Source organism: Aureobasidium pullulans (genome assembly GCF_000721785.1).
Source record: "Aureobasidium pullulans EXF-150 unplaced genomic scaffold scaffold_2, whole genome shotgun sequence".
NCBI lineage: Eukaryota > Fungi > Ascomycota > Dothideomycetes > Dothideales > Saccotheciaceae > Aureobasidium > Aureobasidium pullulans.
Window position 1 is genome coordinate 1461054 of NW_021941022.1, and position 18662 is coordinate 1479715.

Below are 18662 nucleotides of genomic sequence, written 5' to 3' on the forward strand. Positions count from 1 at the left end.
GGAACTTATACAGGACTTGGGTGGTGGAGTGAACGTCAAGTAGATGCGAGTGAGTCCCGATATCAGAGTGAAGTTCGTCAGTGAAGGTGGACTCAGGGGCAAGCATACAAGATCGAGAAGTTCTCTTTGGACATCGCGCCAAAATCACTTTGGTTCGTGCCTTTTGATGGAAGATTTCGACGACAATACTGTCGCTGGGAGTGCCACAGGAGATAAACACGTCGAGGGCCCGAACGATGACCTACAAGTGAGGTTCAAAGTGCATTAATGAGCTCTCAGTGGAAGCTACACCGAGTTGAATTCAACTGTGCATTTTGACACAGGCATCTCGCCAGGTGGTCGGACTCGGGGATGGCTTCCAATTCACTACTGAAAGGCTCTTAGTGGAGGCTGTCTAGAATATACATTTAATTTTGCATTTTTACAGTCGGTTCTTCGTTGGCCACGGGCTCGTGAGATGGCATGGTTTCGTGATGTCGACGTCAAGTTCGGGCCGAGGTCTTCAAGAAGCCGCCATGTCGCAGAGACATAGATCGAGATGCACGATTTGAAGTCCGATATGGACGTGTCAATTGAGAGAGCACTAGGTCATTCATTCTCATGCTGAGTCGGTGAAGAGTTGTTCGAGAAGGAGCGGTGCGTTTCACCAAGACGGAGAAACCACGGGCTGGCCAAAAGCTCCGACGGCCTTGGACAAGCAGCGGTGACGGTGTTTCCAAGGCATACCAGATAGCAACAAACAAAACTCTCTTGACGCGCTTCTTTTCTTCTAGAACATCTTCTCGGTTTTCCAAAAGTCACATCTCGACACAGCAACCATGGCCCACAACTTCGCGCCGTATCAGAGCAGCCCTCCCGAATCAACACGCGCACTGTCACCACCACTCCGCACATCAACCTCGTCACCCCGCCCTGCAGTAGTCACCCCTCGCGCACAAGCAAGCATTGAAGACCCATGGGCCGCGACACGCGTTTCGCAACTACCTTCACCCTCTGCCTACGATGATCTCGAAGCTGCCAACACAAATCAAAGCTCGCGGTTAAGAGGAGATGGCTACTATGTCTTTGAAACGAGCTTGGGAATTCGTATGGACATCGAGGCCTGTCTGCCTTATTTGCTGCTACCGCCAGCTGGAGGTGTCGCCATGTTGATCTTTGAGAGAAAGAGCGACTACGTGCGGTATGATCCACAATCTCAACCACTACAGGTAGCACGATGCTGATAGTATACTTCAGATTCCACGCCTGGCAGTCTAGTCTTGTCTTTGCCGCCTCATTCGTGCTGCATATCTTGCTGTCCTGGTCCCGCTTCTTGTCATGGCTACTCTTCATTGGCGATCTTGGCTTGATTGTTCTGCTGGTCTTGAGGGCCTACCGTGATGGTGAGATGACGCATTTCCATGCTGATATTGCATGAATACTGATTTGTATGACAGCCGAGACTCTCGACCGATTTGAATTGCCCTTCTTCGGACGCCTGGCTAGCACCTATGTCGACCGCGAGTAAGGTGCTGCGTATCATCCGGACCATCATGAATATACCACCTTCCGCCTGCTTATTATCAACGATACCCCCGACCTTTGCATATAACTTCTTCTTCTTCTTCCCTTCCGACATTTGTACAAAATCCCCCATACAGCTTTAATGTCAGACTCTATCTTTCCACAGCATACGCATACATGTGCACGCATTGACCCTTCGTACTCTGCTCAATACTCGCCGCTGAGGAAGTTACGTGCAAGCAGGTCGCCAACTTGAATCAAGACCGCACGAGCGTTCATGGTTCCTTGGACCTTCAATATCTGTTACGATTATACAAGACGAACGTAACGATAGCAACTATCTGTCTCCGCAACTATCTGTCTCCAACCCCAGCAGCCGCACTTCTGATGATATCGCAAACACGCTGATAGGTAAAGCTGCCCAGCGTGAGCACGAAACACTGGCCACCTACTTCTGGGACTTCGTAGGCGCCAAGATGAACAAGAACTACATCGCGAGCGCCAACGTAGAGAAGAAACGTGGTATCGCCTGTCTCCTTTATACCGCTGCAAGTGCATTTAACAATTCAATTCAAGACATCTCAGCTCACAATCAAACGAACAGATACCATTTACACTCGAACAATCATCCCTGTGTATTACAATCTCCATACCCAAATACACAATATTGCATCAACACCCCAACCAAACTCTGTCCAGCTTTTTGTGCTTCTAAAAACCCTCCATTTGTGCAAAACAGCAAAACACTCTTCACTTACATACCGTGTCCAGTGGTAGCGGTACGATGTCTCTCATCCATGTCACCAACAATTTCCTCGCCGTCCTTGACCACCACATTGCCCTCGGGATGTGCGCGGCCTCCGAGGTGGAGTGTCATTTTCTCCTGCTCGCCGGTTGGGCTTTTGACGGTGATGTCTTGTTGACCGGTTTGCACGCTGTTGTCGGTCATTTGAGGTTTGGTGTGCTCCTCGGTGGTGGTAGCTTTGCTTTCGGTTGATGAACTGCCTTGGACGGTCTCGGACACGGATTCAGAGACGTAGTTGACGGCGTTGTTGATGGATTGGCCAATCTTGGAGACGATGCTCTCGTCGGGCTGATCAGCAGTACTGGTGCTTGTGCTTTCTGACCTTTGCACATCGCCCTTGGGGCCTTCGGGTGATCTGGTGTCTGAGAGTGCGGATTGACCAGGAATGGGCACTTCTGATGAGCGGTCCGCCATGGCAGGGATAACATCAGTTTCTCCATCAGCAGGCTGCTCGCCGTGCTTTTCCGAGTCAGCGAGCGCTGCCTCAAAACCGGACTGAATAGCAGATGCGCGCTCCATGGTTGACTGTGACAACTTGGGGTCGGGTGTGTCTCCGATGTGGCCAATGGCTTGTGCAGGCAAACCAGAGAGTGTGGTCTTCTCGTCCTCGGCAATTGGAGATGAGTTGGCAGGGGCAGCACCCTCGGTGTTTGCTGCAGCCGCCTTCTCCATCTCCTGTGCACCCTTGGAAAGGGTTGGTGAAAGCCGATCGAGCGGAACCGACAACTCTCCATGATCATTAATCTGGAAGATGGTGAATGTGGTTCCGATAGAAAAGGTGGATGCGCCAGATGCAGCGGCAGGAGCGGCGGCAGACTCGGCAGCAGGCTTTCTTCTAGCAGGGCCTCTGGCGCGGCCCTTTCGAGCATCGGCAAGAGGAGCCTTCTCTTCAACAGGTGCCTCGGCAGGCTCTTCATGTTTGGGAGGAGCTTGGGGACCGGAGCCAAGGCGAGCATTCAAGTTCTCGAGGAAACCAGCCTTGAGAGCGGCAAACTTGTTGCCTGCAGGTCTTGCGGGAACTGCAGGCTTAGCCTTGACAGCCGGAGGCGATACACCTCTGTCCGAGGATGCAGCTTCCTGAGTTTGGGTGCTCTCAGCCTTGGCAGGTCTGGCAGGTACCTGAGGCTTGGGGCGCTCGGGAATGACAGGTCCTTGGTGACCGGCTGGTCGTGCAGGAACCTGAGGCTTCGAAGTCTCCTCGGGCTCGGGAGTGGAAACCTCGGAAAGCTTAGAAGAGCGAGCAGGACGCTGAGGAATTTGAGGAGATTTGACATCAGCCGGACTTGACACATCCTCGTCCTCCATCTGTGATGTTTCATCAGTGGTCTCAAGCTGGAGACTGTCAGGAGAATCCTCCCAGATGTCTCTACTGGGGAAGCGGTTCTTGTAGCTAGGGCGAGTCTCTTCAGCGACACCAGGCTTGAAACCAGTCTTGGCCATCGTTTTGGCCTCTTGAGAAAGGAAGTCGGCGCGATCTTCGGGGTTGTTACCCATCTTGCGTGCTTGCTCCTTGTCAGGGTGCTCGAAAGTTGCAGAAGTTGTGAGGTCCTCGGGCTCCTGGGGGCCAGAAACTTCGGCCTCATACTGCAAGCTCTCAGGAACGTCCTCCCAGATGTCTTGACTAGGGAAGTGGTGACGGGCCAAATCAGGACGCTTCAGTTTGTCTGCAACGGTGAGGGGCTTTTGAGGCTTATCATCGTCATCGGGGAAGAGAGGCTCGTATTCTTCGATTTCCTCAAGCGGGGTGCCAGCACCAGAAGGCTGAGCCTCGTGGGACTTGAATCGTGCCAAATTGCCTCCACTGCTAGTTCTCAGCTTCTCACCACTACGTCTGCGAGATGGGCCAGTTGCCGAAGAATCCGAAGCGTAGGCATCATAATAATCGTTGCCCTTTCTCTCCTTCTGAGGCGAGACGGCAGGTTGCCAATATACGGCTTCGGGGTTGTTCTTGGCGACCTCATCAGAGGCCAAAATAGGCATGCCATCACCGTTTTCGATGACCCAGCCGCCTTTCTCAGAAGTGTTGCCTCCCTCAGGACCAAGATCCACAGTGGGAGGGTCGTAGCCGCCACCGTGAATTTTGCTGTGGCGGTGGGCTGGTGGGTCAATGTGAATAACTTCGTCCTCAACCTCGCTCTCCAAGGCGTGGTCGTTCTGTGCAATCTCTTTCTGGCCGAAAGACTCCTTCTTGAGGGGAGATTCAACGGCGGGTTGAGCACCACTCGAGGGACGCTTGTGTAGACCTGACAGGGAATCCGGGCGAGGCTTGGGCGAGTTCATACGGGAAGTGTAGGCTTCCGAGGCCATGAAACCGATCGACTCATCTGGTGTGCCGATAGCAGCAGGGGAAGTGCCTAAAGATGTCAGTTCCATCAAGTCTTGAGAGAGCACAAATTCCATAACATACCCATGCCGAGACCACGGCCCGAGTTTGATTGGACTAGCTTGTTGAGATCGTCGCTGCTCAAAGCCCAGTCACCAGGAGCATGACCAGGATCATAAGGACGGTGCTCCTTGACCAGCTCTTCGGGGTGCTTGGCGTACCAGGCTTTCTCGAATTGGTCCTTAGGGTCGTGACGATGGCCGTGCAGACCATAACTGCCAGGGGGACCGTGGAATTCTTGACGCGAACTACGCTTGCGGTGGTGGTTACGTGGGGATGCATCATTGAAGCTGATACTCGGCGTGCCTGCCTTGGACGGAGTTGGTGTAGGAGCCTGGACGTCACCAGCATATTTCAGCATGGGCACCTGCAGGCCGATTTCAGGAATGCCGTGTTCATCTTCCTCGGTGGGTTCCTGAGACAAGGACAGGTTCGAGCGACTGAAACTGGCTCTGGCCTTCAATGGGTGTACAGCGGGTGCAGCCGAGCCAATCCCATGTTGCGCAGCCTGACTCGAGTCGGTGCGAGTGACTGTCTGGATTCTGGATTTGGCAGTTGACTGAGGCACAGATGCCGTGGGAGCATGCATGGGCAAGTCCGGAGAGATGTTTCTGTGCTGTTCTGCAGCTGCATTATCCTCCTCTTCGAGGTTGGCGTATTCCATGCCTTCCTGGCCGATTGAAGGGAGGCTGACACTCGGAGGACGGGGAGGGAGATCCTGGGCCGAGAGATTTCGCTGGCTGTACATCTTGCCGTTGGTATCGGGGCTGGCCAAGGGGACGTCGTTGAGGGGAGAACGCATGTACTCTCCTCTCATGGGCGAGACGGATCTGTCACGACGCTGGGGACGAGGGGGAATTATTGGAGCATTCGCAACCACGTCTGAAGGCCTCTCCTGAGTGCGGGCCGGACGCGGAGGCACTTTGGGTTGTTCGGAGCTCATGTTGGCTACTCGTGTAACGGCAAGGAAATGGTGGAATCAAGGAGAACACTGTAGTAATCGATCAGTCCTGCTGGCCTTGCGACCTGAATGTTGGAGATATGGCGTCTTGGGTGTAGATATCAAAAAAGGAAAGCGTGCAACACCGCCACATGTCTCATTGGTCCGCTCAACGCCAGTGCCTTTCCCAGCAGCAGCGAGGGCTCGCCAATGACTTTTCTGCCACAAGGTATCTAAGGTGCAGATCCGCGATAAGCCAATCCATGCATGCAGACTTACCACGCTGAAATCAGTCGACCTGAGAATGGTCGTTTGCAGACTTCACAGAGGACGGGTATAGGATAGATGTGTATGAGTGGTTGCTGTCAGAGGACAGGAACGATAGATGACTCGGAAAGAACACAAAGACTCGTGAGACGAGGACAGTGGGAGAAGGGCTGTTGGTGACGAAACTCTCCAAAGCAAACTGCCCCCGATCGACGCTAAATGCCCATTAGCTACAGCCGTCATGTCATTGGCCGCGCGCTTGCAGGCGGTTTTAGCATGCCTCGAGCATTGAGATATTATTCTGACATGTGCAAATATCCCTCACCGTCTCTTCAATCTCCTGCCGCCTTATCTGCCACCTCTCGTCTACTTGACTATGCAAAACACCAGCTCGACAACACGTTGCCAGGCTGGCAGCCCGACGTCCAAAACGCTCAGATCCCATGCTGTCGAGTAACGATGATGCACCTTCTCCCTCGGAACAAGCAAGCCACAGTGCCACACCTCCCGCCCCGCGTGATGGGATATTCGGGAACATGCCCCTCATATTCAGGTACCTGTTCAAACAGGTTCCTGGTGTCATATTAACTTGCTAACACTGCCGTGCCTCACCGAAATCCAGGTCACGGCAAGGATACCTATCAACGTCGTGGCTTTGTTCATCGAAACCCTCTCCTCAGGTCATCTGTGATCTAGGATGCTAGGGCTGCCAGCGCATGACCTCTTTCCCTTTCTGCCATGCGCCATGCCATGCTGTCGTAAGCACTCTCCTGACTCTCCTCACACCACCACTTGGCAAATGATCCGTCATGTCACTGTTATCTTACATATTAAGCGGCACTTGTACCTCAAGCATAGTATAGACGTCCACATTGAGACCATGTCCTGAATGGTTTGAGGCGACCATAACTTGAAAAAGGCATACTCCTGATGCTAAGATATCTTCATTAAAAGCAGTCTCCTTATAATATAACTTGTCTCTGTACTGAGACCTCCTTTCGCTGCACGCGTGACATGGCTCTTTCAAACGCACAACAGCACCAGTGCTGCGTGACCATGTTTCTTTGTTGTTTGTATGCTCCTGGGTATCCTTCGTCTTCGTCGTCGCCAAATAGTGCTTCCTCTTGGACAATCTAAACAATCATCTGAGCGACACCGTGGCCACCCAGAGTCTTGCTTCCGACGAAGCCTTGACCCTTGACGCCAGCCAATGCGTAGAAGATGGCCGTAATGAGCAGGACAATCGCAGCAACAATAAGACTGGTTGTCTTGACGGCAAGCGAAATCCATTGAATGACACTCATGGCGAGGTAGATGGCGGCGCGCATGTAATTGGTCTCGAATCGGCGGATGAACGTGTCAAAGGTGGACGATGTCGGGCAGACGCGCAAAAGTAGAGGAACCTCGACGAAGAGGATAACGAAGGAGCAGACACTGTTTTGGCTGTTAGCGCGGTGTATCTAATAAGATGCAGTCATGACTTACAGGCATATCACGGCGAACAGGATGACCCAGTGGAAGAGGAAGATGTTGCCAATTCCCAGACCGAAGCACAGGACCATGCTGATGATACCGGCCCTAGACGAGTCAAAATCAGTAAGCGTGGCTACTGACAGTGTCCCGCGAACATTCATACCATTGGCCGTATATACCTATTGCGAGTCAGCGCTTGAAGCAAACAGTACGGTCATTCACGCAAAAAACCTACTGAAGTTACGCGACCTAAGTTCTTCTGCGATCGTCATGTTGTCGAGTTACTGAGTGCTAGTTGGCCGCTGCCGTAGGTGAAGTCGCGATTGCGGTCTTTTCGTGATCAGGTATGACGGTAAAGCTGTCTTGTTCGGAAGCGGTGATCAATGGTTCGAGCCGAGCTGGAGCGTTCGGATGGATGTTGCGAAATGAGCAGTAACACTGCTTTGTGTCGTGTAGATGAGATTCACGTAGATAGAGCTAGAGTCGCGATGGATGAAGAGGGCTTTGTATTGGGTAGAGTGAAATGCAGATGGCTACGGAGAGCTTGCGACACTCTGATTCGCGTCGCGCAGCAGGAACGACCGGCGTCAAGGGCGACAGCTTCCCCGACTTGTTGCCAAAAACAGACCACTTTTCAGGGTCTGGACGTCTGATCATCGTCCCTTGGTCTCGGTATTCTATATACATCCTTTCCGTATATAAGAATTCTGCACTTTTTGCTGCAAGACTTAACATTAATGTTCTCAAGCTCTGTTATATCCTCCTCGTATCGACCTGTGTTGAAAGGAGTATGCTAAAGTTGCACATCGAACGCTCCAGGTCATAGAATTGGTGATAATATGAGAGAGCCGCAAGCCAAATATTTACTGAAGAACAGCCAGTGTAGGGAGAGTACTGCTATCATGTAATCTCACCATGTAGAGTCAATTTCACAGTAACACAACAAGGTCAGACACCCCGATTCTGGAGAGGCAATCTACTAGTATACTCTCAGTTGACTCATCAGCCTATCAATCATGCAGCTCAGGCAAATCGTCCAAGTCATCTTCGTCTTCGCGTCGGTCGGCACCACAATGGCCATACCCTATCTCAAACGCGCCGATTGCCAATGTGCCATTGCGATATCGGCCCTAGTGTCTGTCAAGAAGACGACCTCAGGCCCTAGGATGATTGCGTCGCAGTCACCAACAGCGAGTTTGGACGCAGCTGTTTGGACCTCGCTGCAGATACCTGAGCACAGCATGGGTGTCTCGCCGCCGGGATATTGATTCAGAAGCCGTGTGAAAATGCTTGTTTCTGGAGACAGTTGACGAATGCATATTGTGCTGATGATCCGGATGGCAACTTCTGCTGAAGTGCTGTCGGGAAGTCTGTTCAGGTCAACAGTATGAGATAGTTAAGAACAAGAATGAGATAACGCGGGTTGATCAGTGGCATTCAAGTGTCGAGAGTCGTGGATTTCGTTGGCCTGATATTTTATGACTATCGGCTCATCAATTGGTTTTGCCCCTTCATCCGTGGCCATATATGGCCGCGTGCATTGAAAAACTTCCAACTATTACATGGCATATGTGCATCTTCCTTCTTCTTCTCTTCTCTCTTCTCCTCCATCATGGTGAGGAGTGCGCTTATGCGGCAGCGTAGACGAGTCTGAAGATGTCGTTGAAGACGTAGTAGCTGCCGGCGCCGTCGGGCAGAAGCTGGAAGGACTGGGTGTAGCTCATGGGTCTCTGCTCATCGTCGACCTGTGGGATTCGTCGTTAGTGACTGGAAATGTTCAGTAGTGGTTGCTTTCACATACAAGGAGTCTTCCGGCAACAAGGACCAGGATACCACCAGCCTCGTTGGAGGGCTGGGCGTCCAAGCTGGCAACCTCGTGCTGGACCTTCTCGAAAGGCAGGGCCTGTGGTAATGCTTAGCTCCCTTTTGTATCTTCCCATGATCCTAGACGTGTGAAACATACGACGAGCTTCTCGGTGATACCGGCAGCACCCTGAACAGGAGAGTTCTCGAAGGTGAGCATGGAGTGGTCCTTCTACAAAATCCATGTATATCAGAATGTGATGGTCTCTTTTAGCGTTTATGGTAGGTATGTCCGTACGTAGAGGGCGCCGAGGGCGGGACGGTTCTCATCGAAGGTCTTGTAGTAGAACTGAACGAATTGCTCTGGCGGTGGCATTAGACTCGGGGGGTCGCATCAGGATAGATCAAGGTCGGCGCATACCAGCGATGTTCTGGAAGTCTATTGCGAGTCTCTGTCAGTCATGGATCTTGTGTATTCGAGCCCAAGGCGCTCGCGAGCAGGAGCTAGGAGTAGCTTGTCACTCTTTCGAACCACAATGGTTGCGCAAACTTACCGGCCATTTTGATGGAGTGTGATGTGGAGGAGGGTGACGAGAGATGGGCTACAAGAAATAAAAAGTATGCGACTTTGTGAAAGCTTTCGAGTAGTGACAGAGCGTCGTCGAGTGTTGTGTTGGCGGGGCTGCTTTCAGCCCACTCGGCAGTTTCCGCCCGCCGCATAAATTCGACGAGGCTTGACTTTTCTTCCTCTCTCTTTTCCCAAGACCGCGTCAACAAACACGACCGCTGCCACACACACGGCGGCGGTCTCCTCGTACTCTGTAAGTACGCTCTTCTTGATTCAATTCACTTCTCGCTTTCTATGATGAATAAAACAAACGATAACTTATGACTTCCATGGGCCCTCCTTCGGGACGCAAACCCATGGAGCCTCAAAATGGACTTCAAACACCCACTTGAGGTTTCGTGATTGTCAACAAAGCTCAACAGCCTGATCACAGCACTTCAATCTTTTCTCTATTCACTTTCGCTCTTGTTCACAACATCGGCTAACATTATAAAGTGTACAGGCATCAATCATCATTTGTGGTCGAAGGGATATAAATCTAGCTAGCCTAATCATAATGCAAGCTCATTGTTGCCTCTTCATCATGCGCCGACCGACTGGAAGGACTTCACTGTGTCCTTGATCGAATCGTGAAGTGACTTGAACTGAATACCCAGAACGTCCTTGGTTCTGCTGTTGTCGTAGCTGTAGACACCGTCCTTGGGGTAGTCGCCGCCCTCGGTGCTCTCTGATGGAAGGCCTTGGGTCTGAGGGTATTCCTTCTTGATGATCTGGGCGATCTCCTTGTTGGAGAAGTGGCCAGCGGTGACGAAGAATCTCTTGTTGGCGGCAGCCTCGACCTCGATGGCCTTGACGTGGCAGAGTGCGAGGTCGCGCACGTCGACCCACAGGAAGGTGCCAGTCTCGGGAATCTGCTCCTTGGCCTTGCCTTGGTAGATGTCTCTGATACGCTGGTTGCTGGTGTTCAGCGAGTCGAGCGAGTTCAAGTAGTGGACCTGTCTCTCAGTCAGCACACTTATCCGAGGTGACATCGTCTAGATCGGAAACTTACAATAGGGCCAAGGACGAGGGGCGGGTTCATGGTGGAAATGGTGAAGTTGGGCTTCTCCTTCTCGAGGAAGTCCCACGAGGCCTTCTCGGCGAATGTCTTGCTGGCACGGTATCCGTTGGCAGGGTTCTGAACAGCCTCCTCCTGTGTGATAGGGTTCCAGTCGGCCTCAGTGTAGGTGTGGTCGGGCCAGTTAGCCTTGCTGGGGTTGATGATGGCGGCAAAGCTGGAGGTGATGACAACACGCTTGACTGATGGTGCACTCTTCTTGATCGACTTCAGGATACCAGTGGTTCCGATGACAGCAGGGTCGAGCAATTCCTAAGAGAAGGTCAGTGGACTGAATTGAACCATGGGATGATCTAGAATAGGTACCTTCTGAACGTCGGTGACGTTGAAGTGGAATGGAGATGCAGTGTGGATGACGGCCTCAAATGGAGGGTCAGACACAACAGCCTTGTCAAAAGCACCCTCTTGTGCGATATCTTCGACAATGGCAAAAGAGAGCTGTTTCTCAGAAGCGTCGGGGTGGGCCTCCTTGATCTTGTTGGCCTTCTCCTGCGAACGAACAGTAGTCACGACCGAGTGGCCATGCTCGAGCAGAATGTCGAGGACGTGTGCGGCAATGAAGCCTGAACCTCCGGTCAAAAGTACGCGTGTCATTGTGAGTTGATGAGTGAGCTTCAATTGGATTCAAGAAAGGTGTGTAGTTCGTTGAGTGAGGGGCAATGTGGAACTATATATTTGTGCCGTCGATGATACCATAGCCTAATCGCGAACTAAAAGCCGCCTATATCCGTGATATCTCCAGGTGGAAAGAAGTCCGGTTGTCTCTTCATAGCGTCATCACAAATCAACCATTGATGTATAACGGTCTTACCTGCCGTGGCACATATCCAAGTATTTGCCAACGTAAGTCTCCAGGTAGTCTTCGGCAGAGTCAAAAGTGTGTTCGCGGCTGTGATGGCTGTCAAGCGTTATCAATATCCCGAGGTCGCGACTTCCTCAAGCAGAACGTCATCAGGGTCGCCAAGCCTGGGTCAATCATCCCCGAAGACGCTCTTTGCGCTTCTGTTTGCACATCCAATCTTCGTTCGCCAGCCATGCCAGACCATCATCATCACTCTTCAAGGCGGAGATTACGCTCACCGGAGCGTTCTAGACGTGATCGCGACCATCGCCAGAAAAGACGAAGCCGGTCTCCTCCATCGGTCCAATTGCCTCTGAATGCGCGTGCCCTCGTCAAACATGATTTGAAAGAATTTAAGCGCTTGTTCGCCCTCTACCTTGACATTCAGAAGCAGATTGACGTAGACGATCTCGATGAGACCGAGGTCAAAGGTAGGTGGAAGTCGTTCCTTGGCAAATGGTGAGTTGTAAAATCTACAACCGCGCTCTGAGGACCAGCCATCTGACCAACAACAGGAATCGCGCCGAGCTCGCAGAGGGTTGGTATGATCCTGTGACGAAAGAGAAAGCCGATCGTGCCGCTGCAGAACAGAAGACGAGACACTACAGCCCACCACCGAGAGAACAGCAACACCAAGACGCATCGACCGTCCAGCCAGCCGAAGACCATGACGATAGCGAGGACGATTACGGGCCATCGTTACCGACCACCATCAGCCGTGTCGGACCCTCTGTACCATCCATGCAAGATCTTCAGTACCGGAACGAGCTTGCTGAAGAAGACGACACTGCTCGCAGACAAGATCTTCGGTTTGACCGTAAGATGGATAGGAGGCTACAGAAGGAGCGCTTAGAAGAACTCAACCCACGCGCCGAACCAGGCTCACGGGAACGTCAGCTGGAGAAGAAGCGCGAGAAGGCTGTCGCGAATCGCGCTTTCCGTGAGGAAAAGTCTCCGGGAGCCGAGGAAGTCGGTGAGGGCGACTTGATTGGCGGCGAAGATGGTATCAAGGCTCATCTGCAAGCTACGCAGCGCAAGAAGTCGGAACGTGAGCTGAGAAAAGAGGAGATTCTCCGCGCTCGAGAAGCCGAACGCGAAGAGAGGCTTGCCGAACACAGGGCTAAGGAGGACAAGACTATGGAGATGCTCAAGAGTCTTGCCAGACAACGCTATGGCTAAACACTTGATCCACTCAAGTTAACCGCCGCACCACTTTGACCCGACTTCTGGCTCTACTAGCAACTGCTCATATATCGCGGCGCCTCTAATGAAGGCTAGTAAAGGCCTGACCCGGAGACTTCTTTGGACCGGTAGTATGTTGCAAAGGAAGCACGCGCGGTGCGGTTTTTATGCCGGTCATATGACTTTCAATAACCAACACTCGTATCATTTGCCGCTCTGCATATGGATGGATCACAACGACCAATCATAGGTCTAACCTAAGCGCTTCGCGCCTGTTGGATCAGCCTTGTCCTTATGCACAATTGTGCCGTGAGAACAATATTGCCTTATCGCATGCCGAACATGGAAAATTGATTGGCATGCAGCCATGGCATGGCCATGATCCAAGTTTTGTAAGTGGCAAGGTGTGTCGCACGAAGACCTGGTTGATTGTTCAGTCGAGCGTGTGAGCTCCGATGTGCTCTGTGCCATAGAAATTACAACAGCGTCTTCTGAATGAGGATACATTGGACTGTCTTTCCAGAGGGGCATTTTCGGCCTTGGCTTCTCTATAAATCATGCGATGGTACGCTCGAGTCCGGAGTATGTCTAAAGCCACCTGCCTATGATCAAGTATTAATAGCCACCATTCAAGCTTCAATACACTCAACAACCCCTACAAGCATCTGCAAAGCTACCGCAGCGGCCCGACCAGTACCAACGTTCAGGAGAAGTGATGCATCACCTTTTTGACCACGTAGGGGAACCCGCGAAGTGGCTAGAGGTTGGAATGCCTAACGACTTAGAGTTCATCGACGCCCAAGATGATTACCTATTCGACCCCATCGAATGGGGTGTCGAGGACATCACTACCTGCAGCACTCCTTCAAGAGCACCTCAGGTCTGTGATGGGCCACGTTTGATACCCAAAATCAGAGCGCAAGATCAGGCGCCAGACCACAATGCCGCCTTGATTGGACCTCCTCAGGAACGTGTGGTACCTAGCGGTAGCTCTACCGATTCCTCGTTGCATCGCTACGCAAGGTCGTCTGCGACATCACTCTTACCGCGCAGTAGCAATCCACACCACTTGCCCACCCGCTCGACCACCGCCCCGGATGAGCCCAGGAGTTATACCTTCTCATCTCCAGGATCTGTTTTCTCGAGCTCCGAACCGTTCACACCTGAAAACCATGGTGTGTATAGCTCTTCCAACCTAAATCCATACTTCGAGTCATTGCATGCTCGGTCAAGTGGATATTGCTCAACATCCGGCACATGTTTGTCGGCTGCTATCCCAACTTCTACGCATCCATATGATTCAGTATTGCGAAACCATGTTTCCAATGGCATATCGGCGACGAGTTTGGTAGATCCTATGATCTTTCCGTCTTCAAGACCAAGGCCCATCTCGGCTTCCAGATCTTTCCAGGGATCCAATTCTGGATCAAGCCTCACCAACTCATGCCACAAACAATCCCCGGACAATCAGTCAGTCAAAACGACAAGCTTACTCCAATATCTCAGTGCTGCCAATCCATCGCCTTCCTTGGTCGATCGTATCATAGAGCCTGGTCCAGCGCGCGATGCACACTTCTGGTTCGATGTCAGGAATATACGCAGCTGGACCGCTTTCAACTCCAACATAATGGCTAGTGTTCCGGAGTTGTTGATGCTTTTGCATGGCAAGATACATGTCGATGCCCTTCCAACGCCCCAGGTAGTGAACACCTCTCCAGTCACACGCGATCAACTATATGTTTCCCACCGCGACCACTTTGGCTCCAAGCTCAACACAGCCTTGAAGACCTCTTCAGCCCAATCAAGCATACGGCTGCGTAATGTACAATCCAGAGGCCATCGCATGCAACCAGACTTCGTGTCAAGCTATCCCAGCAGCCAACAGCAAATTGCCTCTTCTTATCCAGCTCAACGGGGTCGTGTCATAGGCATAGTCTTATGCTACGAGCAGTGGTCCAGTGGCATGCGCAACGGTAATCCAGCCCAGAAAGTACGCTATCTGTCCGGTCTAGCACGTCTACAGCACTTTCTCCGCGAACACGGCTGTCGCTATGGTTTCATCATTACGGAAATCGAACTTGTGTGTATACGTTATGGTGGCGATGACTTGATCTACGAATCCTCAAAGTCCGAATCTTCAGCCGCTTTCGCTGCTACCTCATCTTCCTCTCCGATTCCCATCTTTGGATACTTGGATGTCAGTGATGCGATTCCATTGTCTCGACACACGCAAGATGGCAGAGATATCAAGATGACTGCAGCATTGGCACTGTGGTACTTGCACATGCAAGCAGGCGACCAACCACTTCCTGGACACCACCACTGGAAGTTGGAGATTGGAGGTTCTTCTGCGATGACTAGGAAGAAACATCTGAACAGAGATCCATGGATGCCTAAACCAGTGCTGAGAGAGATCAGAAGGGCAAAGAGGGAAAGGGGTTGGATGTGGCCCAATGAGGAGTTCAGCAAGAAGGAAAGGGACGGGAAACGGATGTGAGTAATTGTTGATTATGTTTCGTTGACACAGAATACTGGAATCTTTTCTTTGTTCAGATAATTTGTCTAGCTTTTGGTCTGTGTTCTTTCATTATGGTATATGTATCTACTGAACTTGTGCTTATCTCCATTTTCTCCTTATACCTCCAGAGACAGGTATGCTATGGGCTTTTCCTTCGAGACAGTCTCAAAGCACACACCACACTCACCAAACTCATCCATGTCGATCATAGATTAAGGAGCTGTCATTTCCCAATATCGTTTTTGCTGCGTGCAATGCCGCATGGATTTCAAACTTGAATCACATCATGAAACAATCTTCTCGGCTCAGTGATCATCTGAAGCTCTGCTTGAGCTTTTTCGCATTGTCAGTTTCTATCATGTTCGATCGAAAAGTCTAGCATACTCCAACACCAATCTCAGCACCACAAGTTCCATATCAACCCTTCTCAATACTTTACCCGCCCACTCACTCGAAATCTTTGCAATATCCGCACCAATCTCCTCTCCCCTCTCCGTCGTTCCCAAAAACCTCATCATCTCCCAAATCTCATTCCCCTCCAGAGAAAGAGGTATAAAGTGCACCCAAGGCATCAACCAATCATCATGCCACTCTTTCAGAATCGTCTGCTTGACCACCGCAGAATGTGATCTCAAGAGACGGTAATACCGGCCGGAGAAGCCATTGCCGTCGATATCTAAGACGTACTTGTGGGCGTAGGATGCTGACATTTTCAAATCGCCTTTTTCTGCAAACGCTTGTTTCATTTCTGAGCAGGTGGGTTCTTCGCATTGGCCTACGTTGCCGATGAAAATGTTCATTAGGTTTTGTAGGGAGGTTGAGTTGGCGTCGACCTGCTTCCAGCTCTTCTTGTATTTGCCTTGTTCGAGTAGGGTTATATTGTGAGGACTGGTGCTGGACATGGTGTTCAAGACCATTCGCTGTCTTTGCATGTTGCGCCAATTTGAAGCAGTGTTGTGGCCACCGGTCGTTGCGCCGGCCCAGTAGATGCTAGTATGTTTTTCATCCCAAGCAGAGTCGAGTTTGGCGTCGTAATCGCCCCAATGCTTCTCGTAGTATGGACTTGGGAACAAAATATCCTGGAAAGATGATGGTATGGCCTGGGACCAGAGCGGTAGAGGTGCATGTATGAGTCTCAGAGTTTCGGGGCTATTGAGCAATGCATACTGTTCACCGAATTTGCGATGCGTGCAGAGATCCTGACTTTCGGTAAGGCTTGAGACGAATTGCAGTGTTTGTTTGGTGGAATAGGTGTTTCCTCTCGCTGGAGATGATTGGGCGCAAGACAAGGTGACATTGGACCATGGATCCTGACGACCTAGCGAGACGACTTCAATTTTGGCCTCGTAATCGGCCTCTTGGATCCCGTCGACGAGAATCTTGACCGGCATTACAGTCTTTGGCTCGTCATAAGTGTTGATCAAGATCGTGGTGTTTGGCAAGATTGACGCATATTCAGTATCGGCCGTCAGCCAACTGTGCAAGTATTCACCAAAGTAGCTGCCACCTCTGTCGGTGGTCCAAGTGATCTCTGTGCTCTCTATCTTGACCTCAACCAACTCATCCAGATCGCGAGGTGTTGCCGCTAAGACTTTTGTAAGAATGGGTGGATCAAGCTTGAGAAATGGATCAAATGCTCTCGTCATGCCATCAAACTCATCTATGAGCACGAGACCCTTTCGCAAAGCAAGTTTCGCCCATTCATCGAATCCGGCAGGAGGTTCTCGTTGGTAGCGCCTGCGGTATTCTACGACTGCTTCTTCGGGTGTTTTTGACTGCCGCAAGAGCTTTTCTTCGAATTGTTGTATTCCTTCCAGATACAATGTTTCAATTGGGTGCAGTTTTGGTGTGTGGTCAGGGATATGCAACATTGAGGCAGCGAAAGGTAGTACCGGCGCCAGCATAACCAAGAATGAAGCCCATAGAGGCAAGCGCTCTGAAACCGGCATGAACAAAACACACATCGCGATCGCAGATATGGCGACAAAAGCAGCAGCGAAGAGGGCGCTCAAGTCTTGCTGGAGCAGTGCTTGTGCTAGTCCCAGGGCTGCCAGTTGACTAGTGGCAGACACAATCGCAGATCCAGACGACACCTATACATGTTTGTCAGCGCTTCTTTCCTGCTGCAACGCTTTTTGGAAAGCCTACCAAGTAGAATATGGAAACGATTCGTATTGCCTGCATAACACCTGACAGCACTGTAGTAAAAGGCTGCTGTAGTTCGAGTGGCGCAAATGCGATCAACACCGTTGCGATGAGAAATGCTTTAGTAGACAGCTTTGTCGCCGGCCGCCAATTGACTAATCCCGAGCTCTTCGTTATCTCAGAACACTGCTTGATCATGATTCGAGATTTTGGGAGGGTAACATAAATCATCGCCATGCAAGCCAAGAAGGCGACTCCAATCGTAATCTGTTGCGACGCTTCTTGTCTTATGTAGATGCTGAGGTAGAGAATCCATGCAACACCGGAGCTGAGAAGGATCGCATAAACAAAACGAACATGATGCCAAACCTCGAAGGGCTTCTCTTCCACAACAGAAATTTCGATGTTGCTCTTATGACCCAGCGAGACAGATTCATCAGAAGACCCGTTTAGATAGGTTAGAATCGAGCAAGTGACAACAAGACCAGGTAACCAGTACTGAGAAGCCTGAGCATTGGTAAGCACTCCGGCTACTACCATCACAGCAGGCAGCGCTGTGAGCAAAACGCCACCCCATTTCCAGCCGACGGGAAGGGTAGCAGATCCAGGCGAACCAGTTTCCAGAAGCTCGTACCGTTGATCCTGAAGCTGCACATCATGGCTTCGCATTGAGAGGCAAACGGTGAGAAGTAGAGCACAGCAGATCCATGTCGAGAGTAGATCAAAATCAGTCGCATTGGTGTTCGGGAGCACGTATATCACTAACGATGAGACGAAGCTTGATGCTGTGAATACAGTGAAAGCTGACATCGTGAACAGCCCGACCTGTGGTTCCAGAAGTTTTCAGAGTAGATCCTTAGTGGGATTTTCCCATGCCCAGGTGCACCTTGATGGTCAGTAAAGAATGTTCCTCGTGATGTGTGCCCAAGCAGTAGAGCTAGAAGAAATATGTTTCGATCTTAAATGCTGCTAAAGGGGGTGACAAAAGGAGAGAAGTATTCTTGTAGCCCTGGGTATTCATTCCTGGGCGCGCCTGAACGAAACCCATTGGGTGGCTTTTGAGCTGAAGGTCCTTCAGAAAAAGAGTAGATCTAGCCAGGAGTTCTGGTGATTACGA

At 51.2% G+C, this 18662-nt stretch overlaps 9 protein-coding genes across 9 annotated transcripts; 4 read left to right on the forward strand and 5 right to left on the reverse strand.

Annotated features, from left to right (window-relative positions):
- Positions 1 to 723: 723 nt before the first annotated feature.
- M438DRAFT_362054 (uncharacterized protein) lies at positions 724 to 1670 on the forward strand. The gene is made up of 3 exons (XM_029907555.1): positions 724 to 1180; positions 1237 to 1382; positions 1437 to 1670. The coding sequence occupies exons 1-3, from the start codon at positions 819 to 821 to the stop codon at positions 1505 to 1507; spliced, it is 579 nt and encodes a 192-aa protein (XP_029764954.1). The 5' UTR covers positions 724 to 818; the 3' UTR covers positions 1508 to 1670.
- A 220-nt stretch (positions 1671 to 1890) lies between these two features.
- On the reverse strand, positions 1891 to 5951 carry M438DRAFT_394360 (uncharacterized protein). The gene is made up of 2 exons (XM_029909159.1): positions 4716 to 5951; positions 1891 to 4662 (listed from the first exon to the last, which is right to left on the reverse strand). Exons 1-2 carry the CDS (start codon positions 5632 to 5634, stop codon positions 2258 to 2260), a joined length of 3324 nt encoding a protein of 1107 aa, XP_029764955.1. The 5' UTR covers positions 5635 to 5951; the 3' UTR covers positions 1891 to 2257.
- On the forward strand, positions 5597 to 5951 carry M438DRAFT_342314 (uncharacterized protein). The gene has a single exon (XM_029904726.1). The coding sequence runs from the start codon at positions 5633 to 5635 to the stop codon at positions 5843 to 5845; it is 213 nt and encodes a 70-aa protein (XP_029764956.1). The 5' UTR covers positions 5597 to 5632; the 3' UTR covers positions 5846 to 5951.
- Positions 5952 to 6756: 805 nt separating this feature from the next.
- Positions 6757 to 7745, reverse strand: M438DRAFT_91759 (uncharacterized protein). The gene is made up of 4 exons (XM_029910395.1): positions 7607 to 7745; positions 7535 to 7550; positions 7384 to 7476; positions 6757 to 7332 (listed from the first exon to the last, which is right to left on the reverse strand). The coding sequence occupies exons 1-4, from the start codon at positions 7641 to 7643 to the stop codon at positions 7032 to 7034; spliced, it is 447 nt and encodes a 148-aa protein (XP_029764957.1). The 5' UTR covers positions 7644 to 7745; the 3' UTR covers positions 6757 to 7031.
- A 1254-nt stretch (positions 7746 to 8999) lies between these two features.
- On the reverse strand, positions 9000 to 9735 carry M438DRAFT_331644 (putative nuclear transport factor NTF-2; the record flags this gene model as incomplete). The annotated part of the gene is made up of 6 exons (XM_029903423.1): positions 9000 to 9116; positions 9173 to 9274; positions 9335 to 9406; positions 9473 to 9537; positions 9596 to 9613; positions 9729 to 9735. The coding sequence occupies 6 exons, from the start codon at positions 9733 to 9735 to the stop codon at positions 9000 to 9002; spliced, it is 381 nt and encodes a 126-aa protein (XP_029764958.1).
- A 485-nt stretch (positions 9736 to 10220) lies between these two features.
- M438DRAFT_289363 (NAD(P)-binding protein) lies at positions 10221 to 11532 on the reverse strand. Its single transcript, XM_029901680.1, has 3 exons — positions 11166 to 11532; positions 10794 to 11111; positions 10221 to 10737 (listed from the first exon to the last, which is right to left on the reverse strand). The coding sequence occupies exons 1-3, from the start codon at positions 11451 to 11453 to the stop codon at positions 10324 to 10326; spliced, it is 1020 nt and encodes a 339-aa protein (XP_029764959.1). The 5' UTR covers positions 11454 to 11532; the 3' UTR covers positions 10221 to 10323.
- Positions 11533 to 11893: 361 nt separating this feature from the next.
- M438DRAFT_331646 (uncharacterized protein) lies at positions 11894 to 12879 on the forward strand (the record flags this gene model as incomplete). Its single annotated transcript, XM_029903424.1, has 2 exons — positions 11894 to 12159; positions 12216 to 12879. 2 exons carry the CDS (start codon positions 11894 to 11896, stop codon positions 12877 to 12879), a joined length of 930 nt encoding a protein of 309 aa, XP_029764960.1.
- Positions 12880 to 14239: 1360 nt separating this feature from the next.
- M438DRAFT_264356 (uncharacterized protein) lies at positions 14240 to 15379 on the forward strand (the record flags this gene model as incomplete). Its single annotated transcript, XM_029899944.1, has 1 exon — positions 14240 to 15379. The coding sequence occupies one exon, from the start codon at positions 14240 to 14242 to the stop codon at positions 15377 to 15379; it is 1140 nt and encodes a 379-aa protein (XP_029764961.1).
- Positions 15380 to 15756: 377 nt separating this feature from the next.
- M438DRAFT_394363 (uncharacterized protein) lies at positions 15757 to 18588 on the reverse strand (the record flags this gene model as incomplete). The annotated part of the gene is made up of 2 exons (XM_029909160.1): positions 17549 to 18588; positions 15757 to 17493 (listed from the first exon to the last, which is right to left on the reverse strand). Exons 1-2 carry the CDS (start codon positions 18353 to 18355, stop codon positions 15757 to 15759), a joined length of 2544 nt encoding a protein of 847 aa, XP_029764962.1. The 5' UTR covers positions 18356 to 18588.
- Between the last annotated feature and the right edge of the window lie 74 nt (positions 18589 to 18662).

Bases quoted from the DNA above. Each gene is read 5' to 3' on its own strand.
- M438DRAFT_394360 (XM_029909159.1), bottom strand. From the start codon at position 5,634: ATGAGCTCCGAACAACCCAAAGTGCCTCCGCGTCCGGCCCGCACTCAG. The intron at 4,663-4,715 runs GTATGTTATGGA...TGACATCTTTAG, and splicing joins GGGCCGTGGTCTCGGCATGG to GCACTTCCCCTGCTGCTATC.
- M438DRAFT_362054 (XM_029907555.1), top strand. From the start codon at position 819: ATGGCCCACAACTTCGCGCCGTATCAGAGCAGCCCTCCCGAATCAACA. The intron at 1,181-1,236 runs GTATGATCCACA...AGTATACTTCAG, and splicing joins AGAAAGAGCGACTACGTGCG to ATTCCACGCCTGGCAGTCTA. The intron at 1,383-1,436 runs GTGAGATGACGC...TTTGTATGACAG, and splicing joins CTTGAGGGCCTACCGTGATG to CCGAGACTCTCGACCGATTT.
- M438DRAFT_289363 (XM_029901680.1), bottom strand. From the start codon at position 11,453: ATGACACGCGTACTTTTGACCGGAGGTTCAGGCTTCATTGCCGCACAC. The intron at 11,112-11,165 runs GTACCTATTCTA...ACCTTCTCTTAG, and splicing joins ACGTCACCGACGTTCAGAAG to GAATTGCTCGACCCTGCTGT. The intron at 10,738-10,793 runs GTAAGTTTCCGA...ACTGAGAGACAG, and splicing joins CCCTCGTCCTTGGCCCTATT to GTCCACTACTTGAACTCGCT.
- M438DRAFT_91759 (XM_029910395.1), bottom strand. From the start codon at position 7,643: ATGACGATCGCAGAAGAACTTAGGTCGCGTAACTTCA. The intron at 7,333-7,383 runs GTAAGTCATGAC...CAGCCAAAACAG, and splicing joins CTGTTCGCCGTGATATGCCT to TGTCTGCTCCTTCGTTATCC.
- M438DRAFT_342314 (XM_029904726.1), top strand. From the start codon at position 5,633: ATGTTGGCTACTCGTGTAACGGCAAGGAAATGGTGGAATCAAGGAGAA.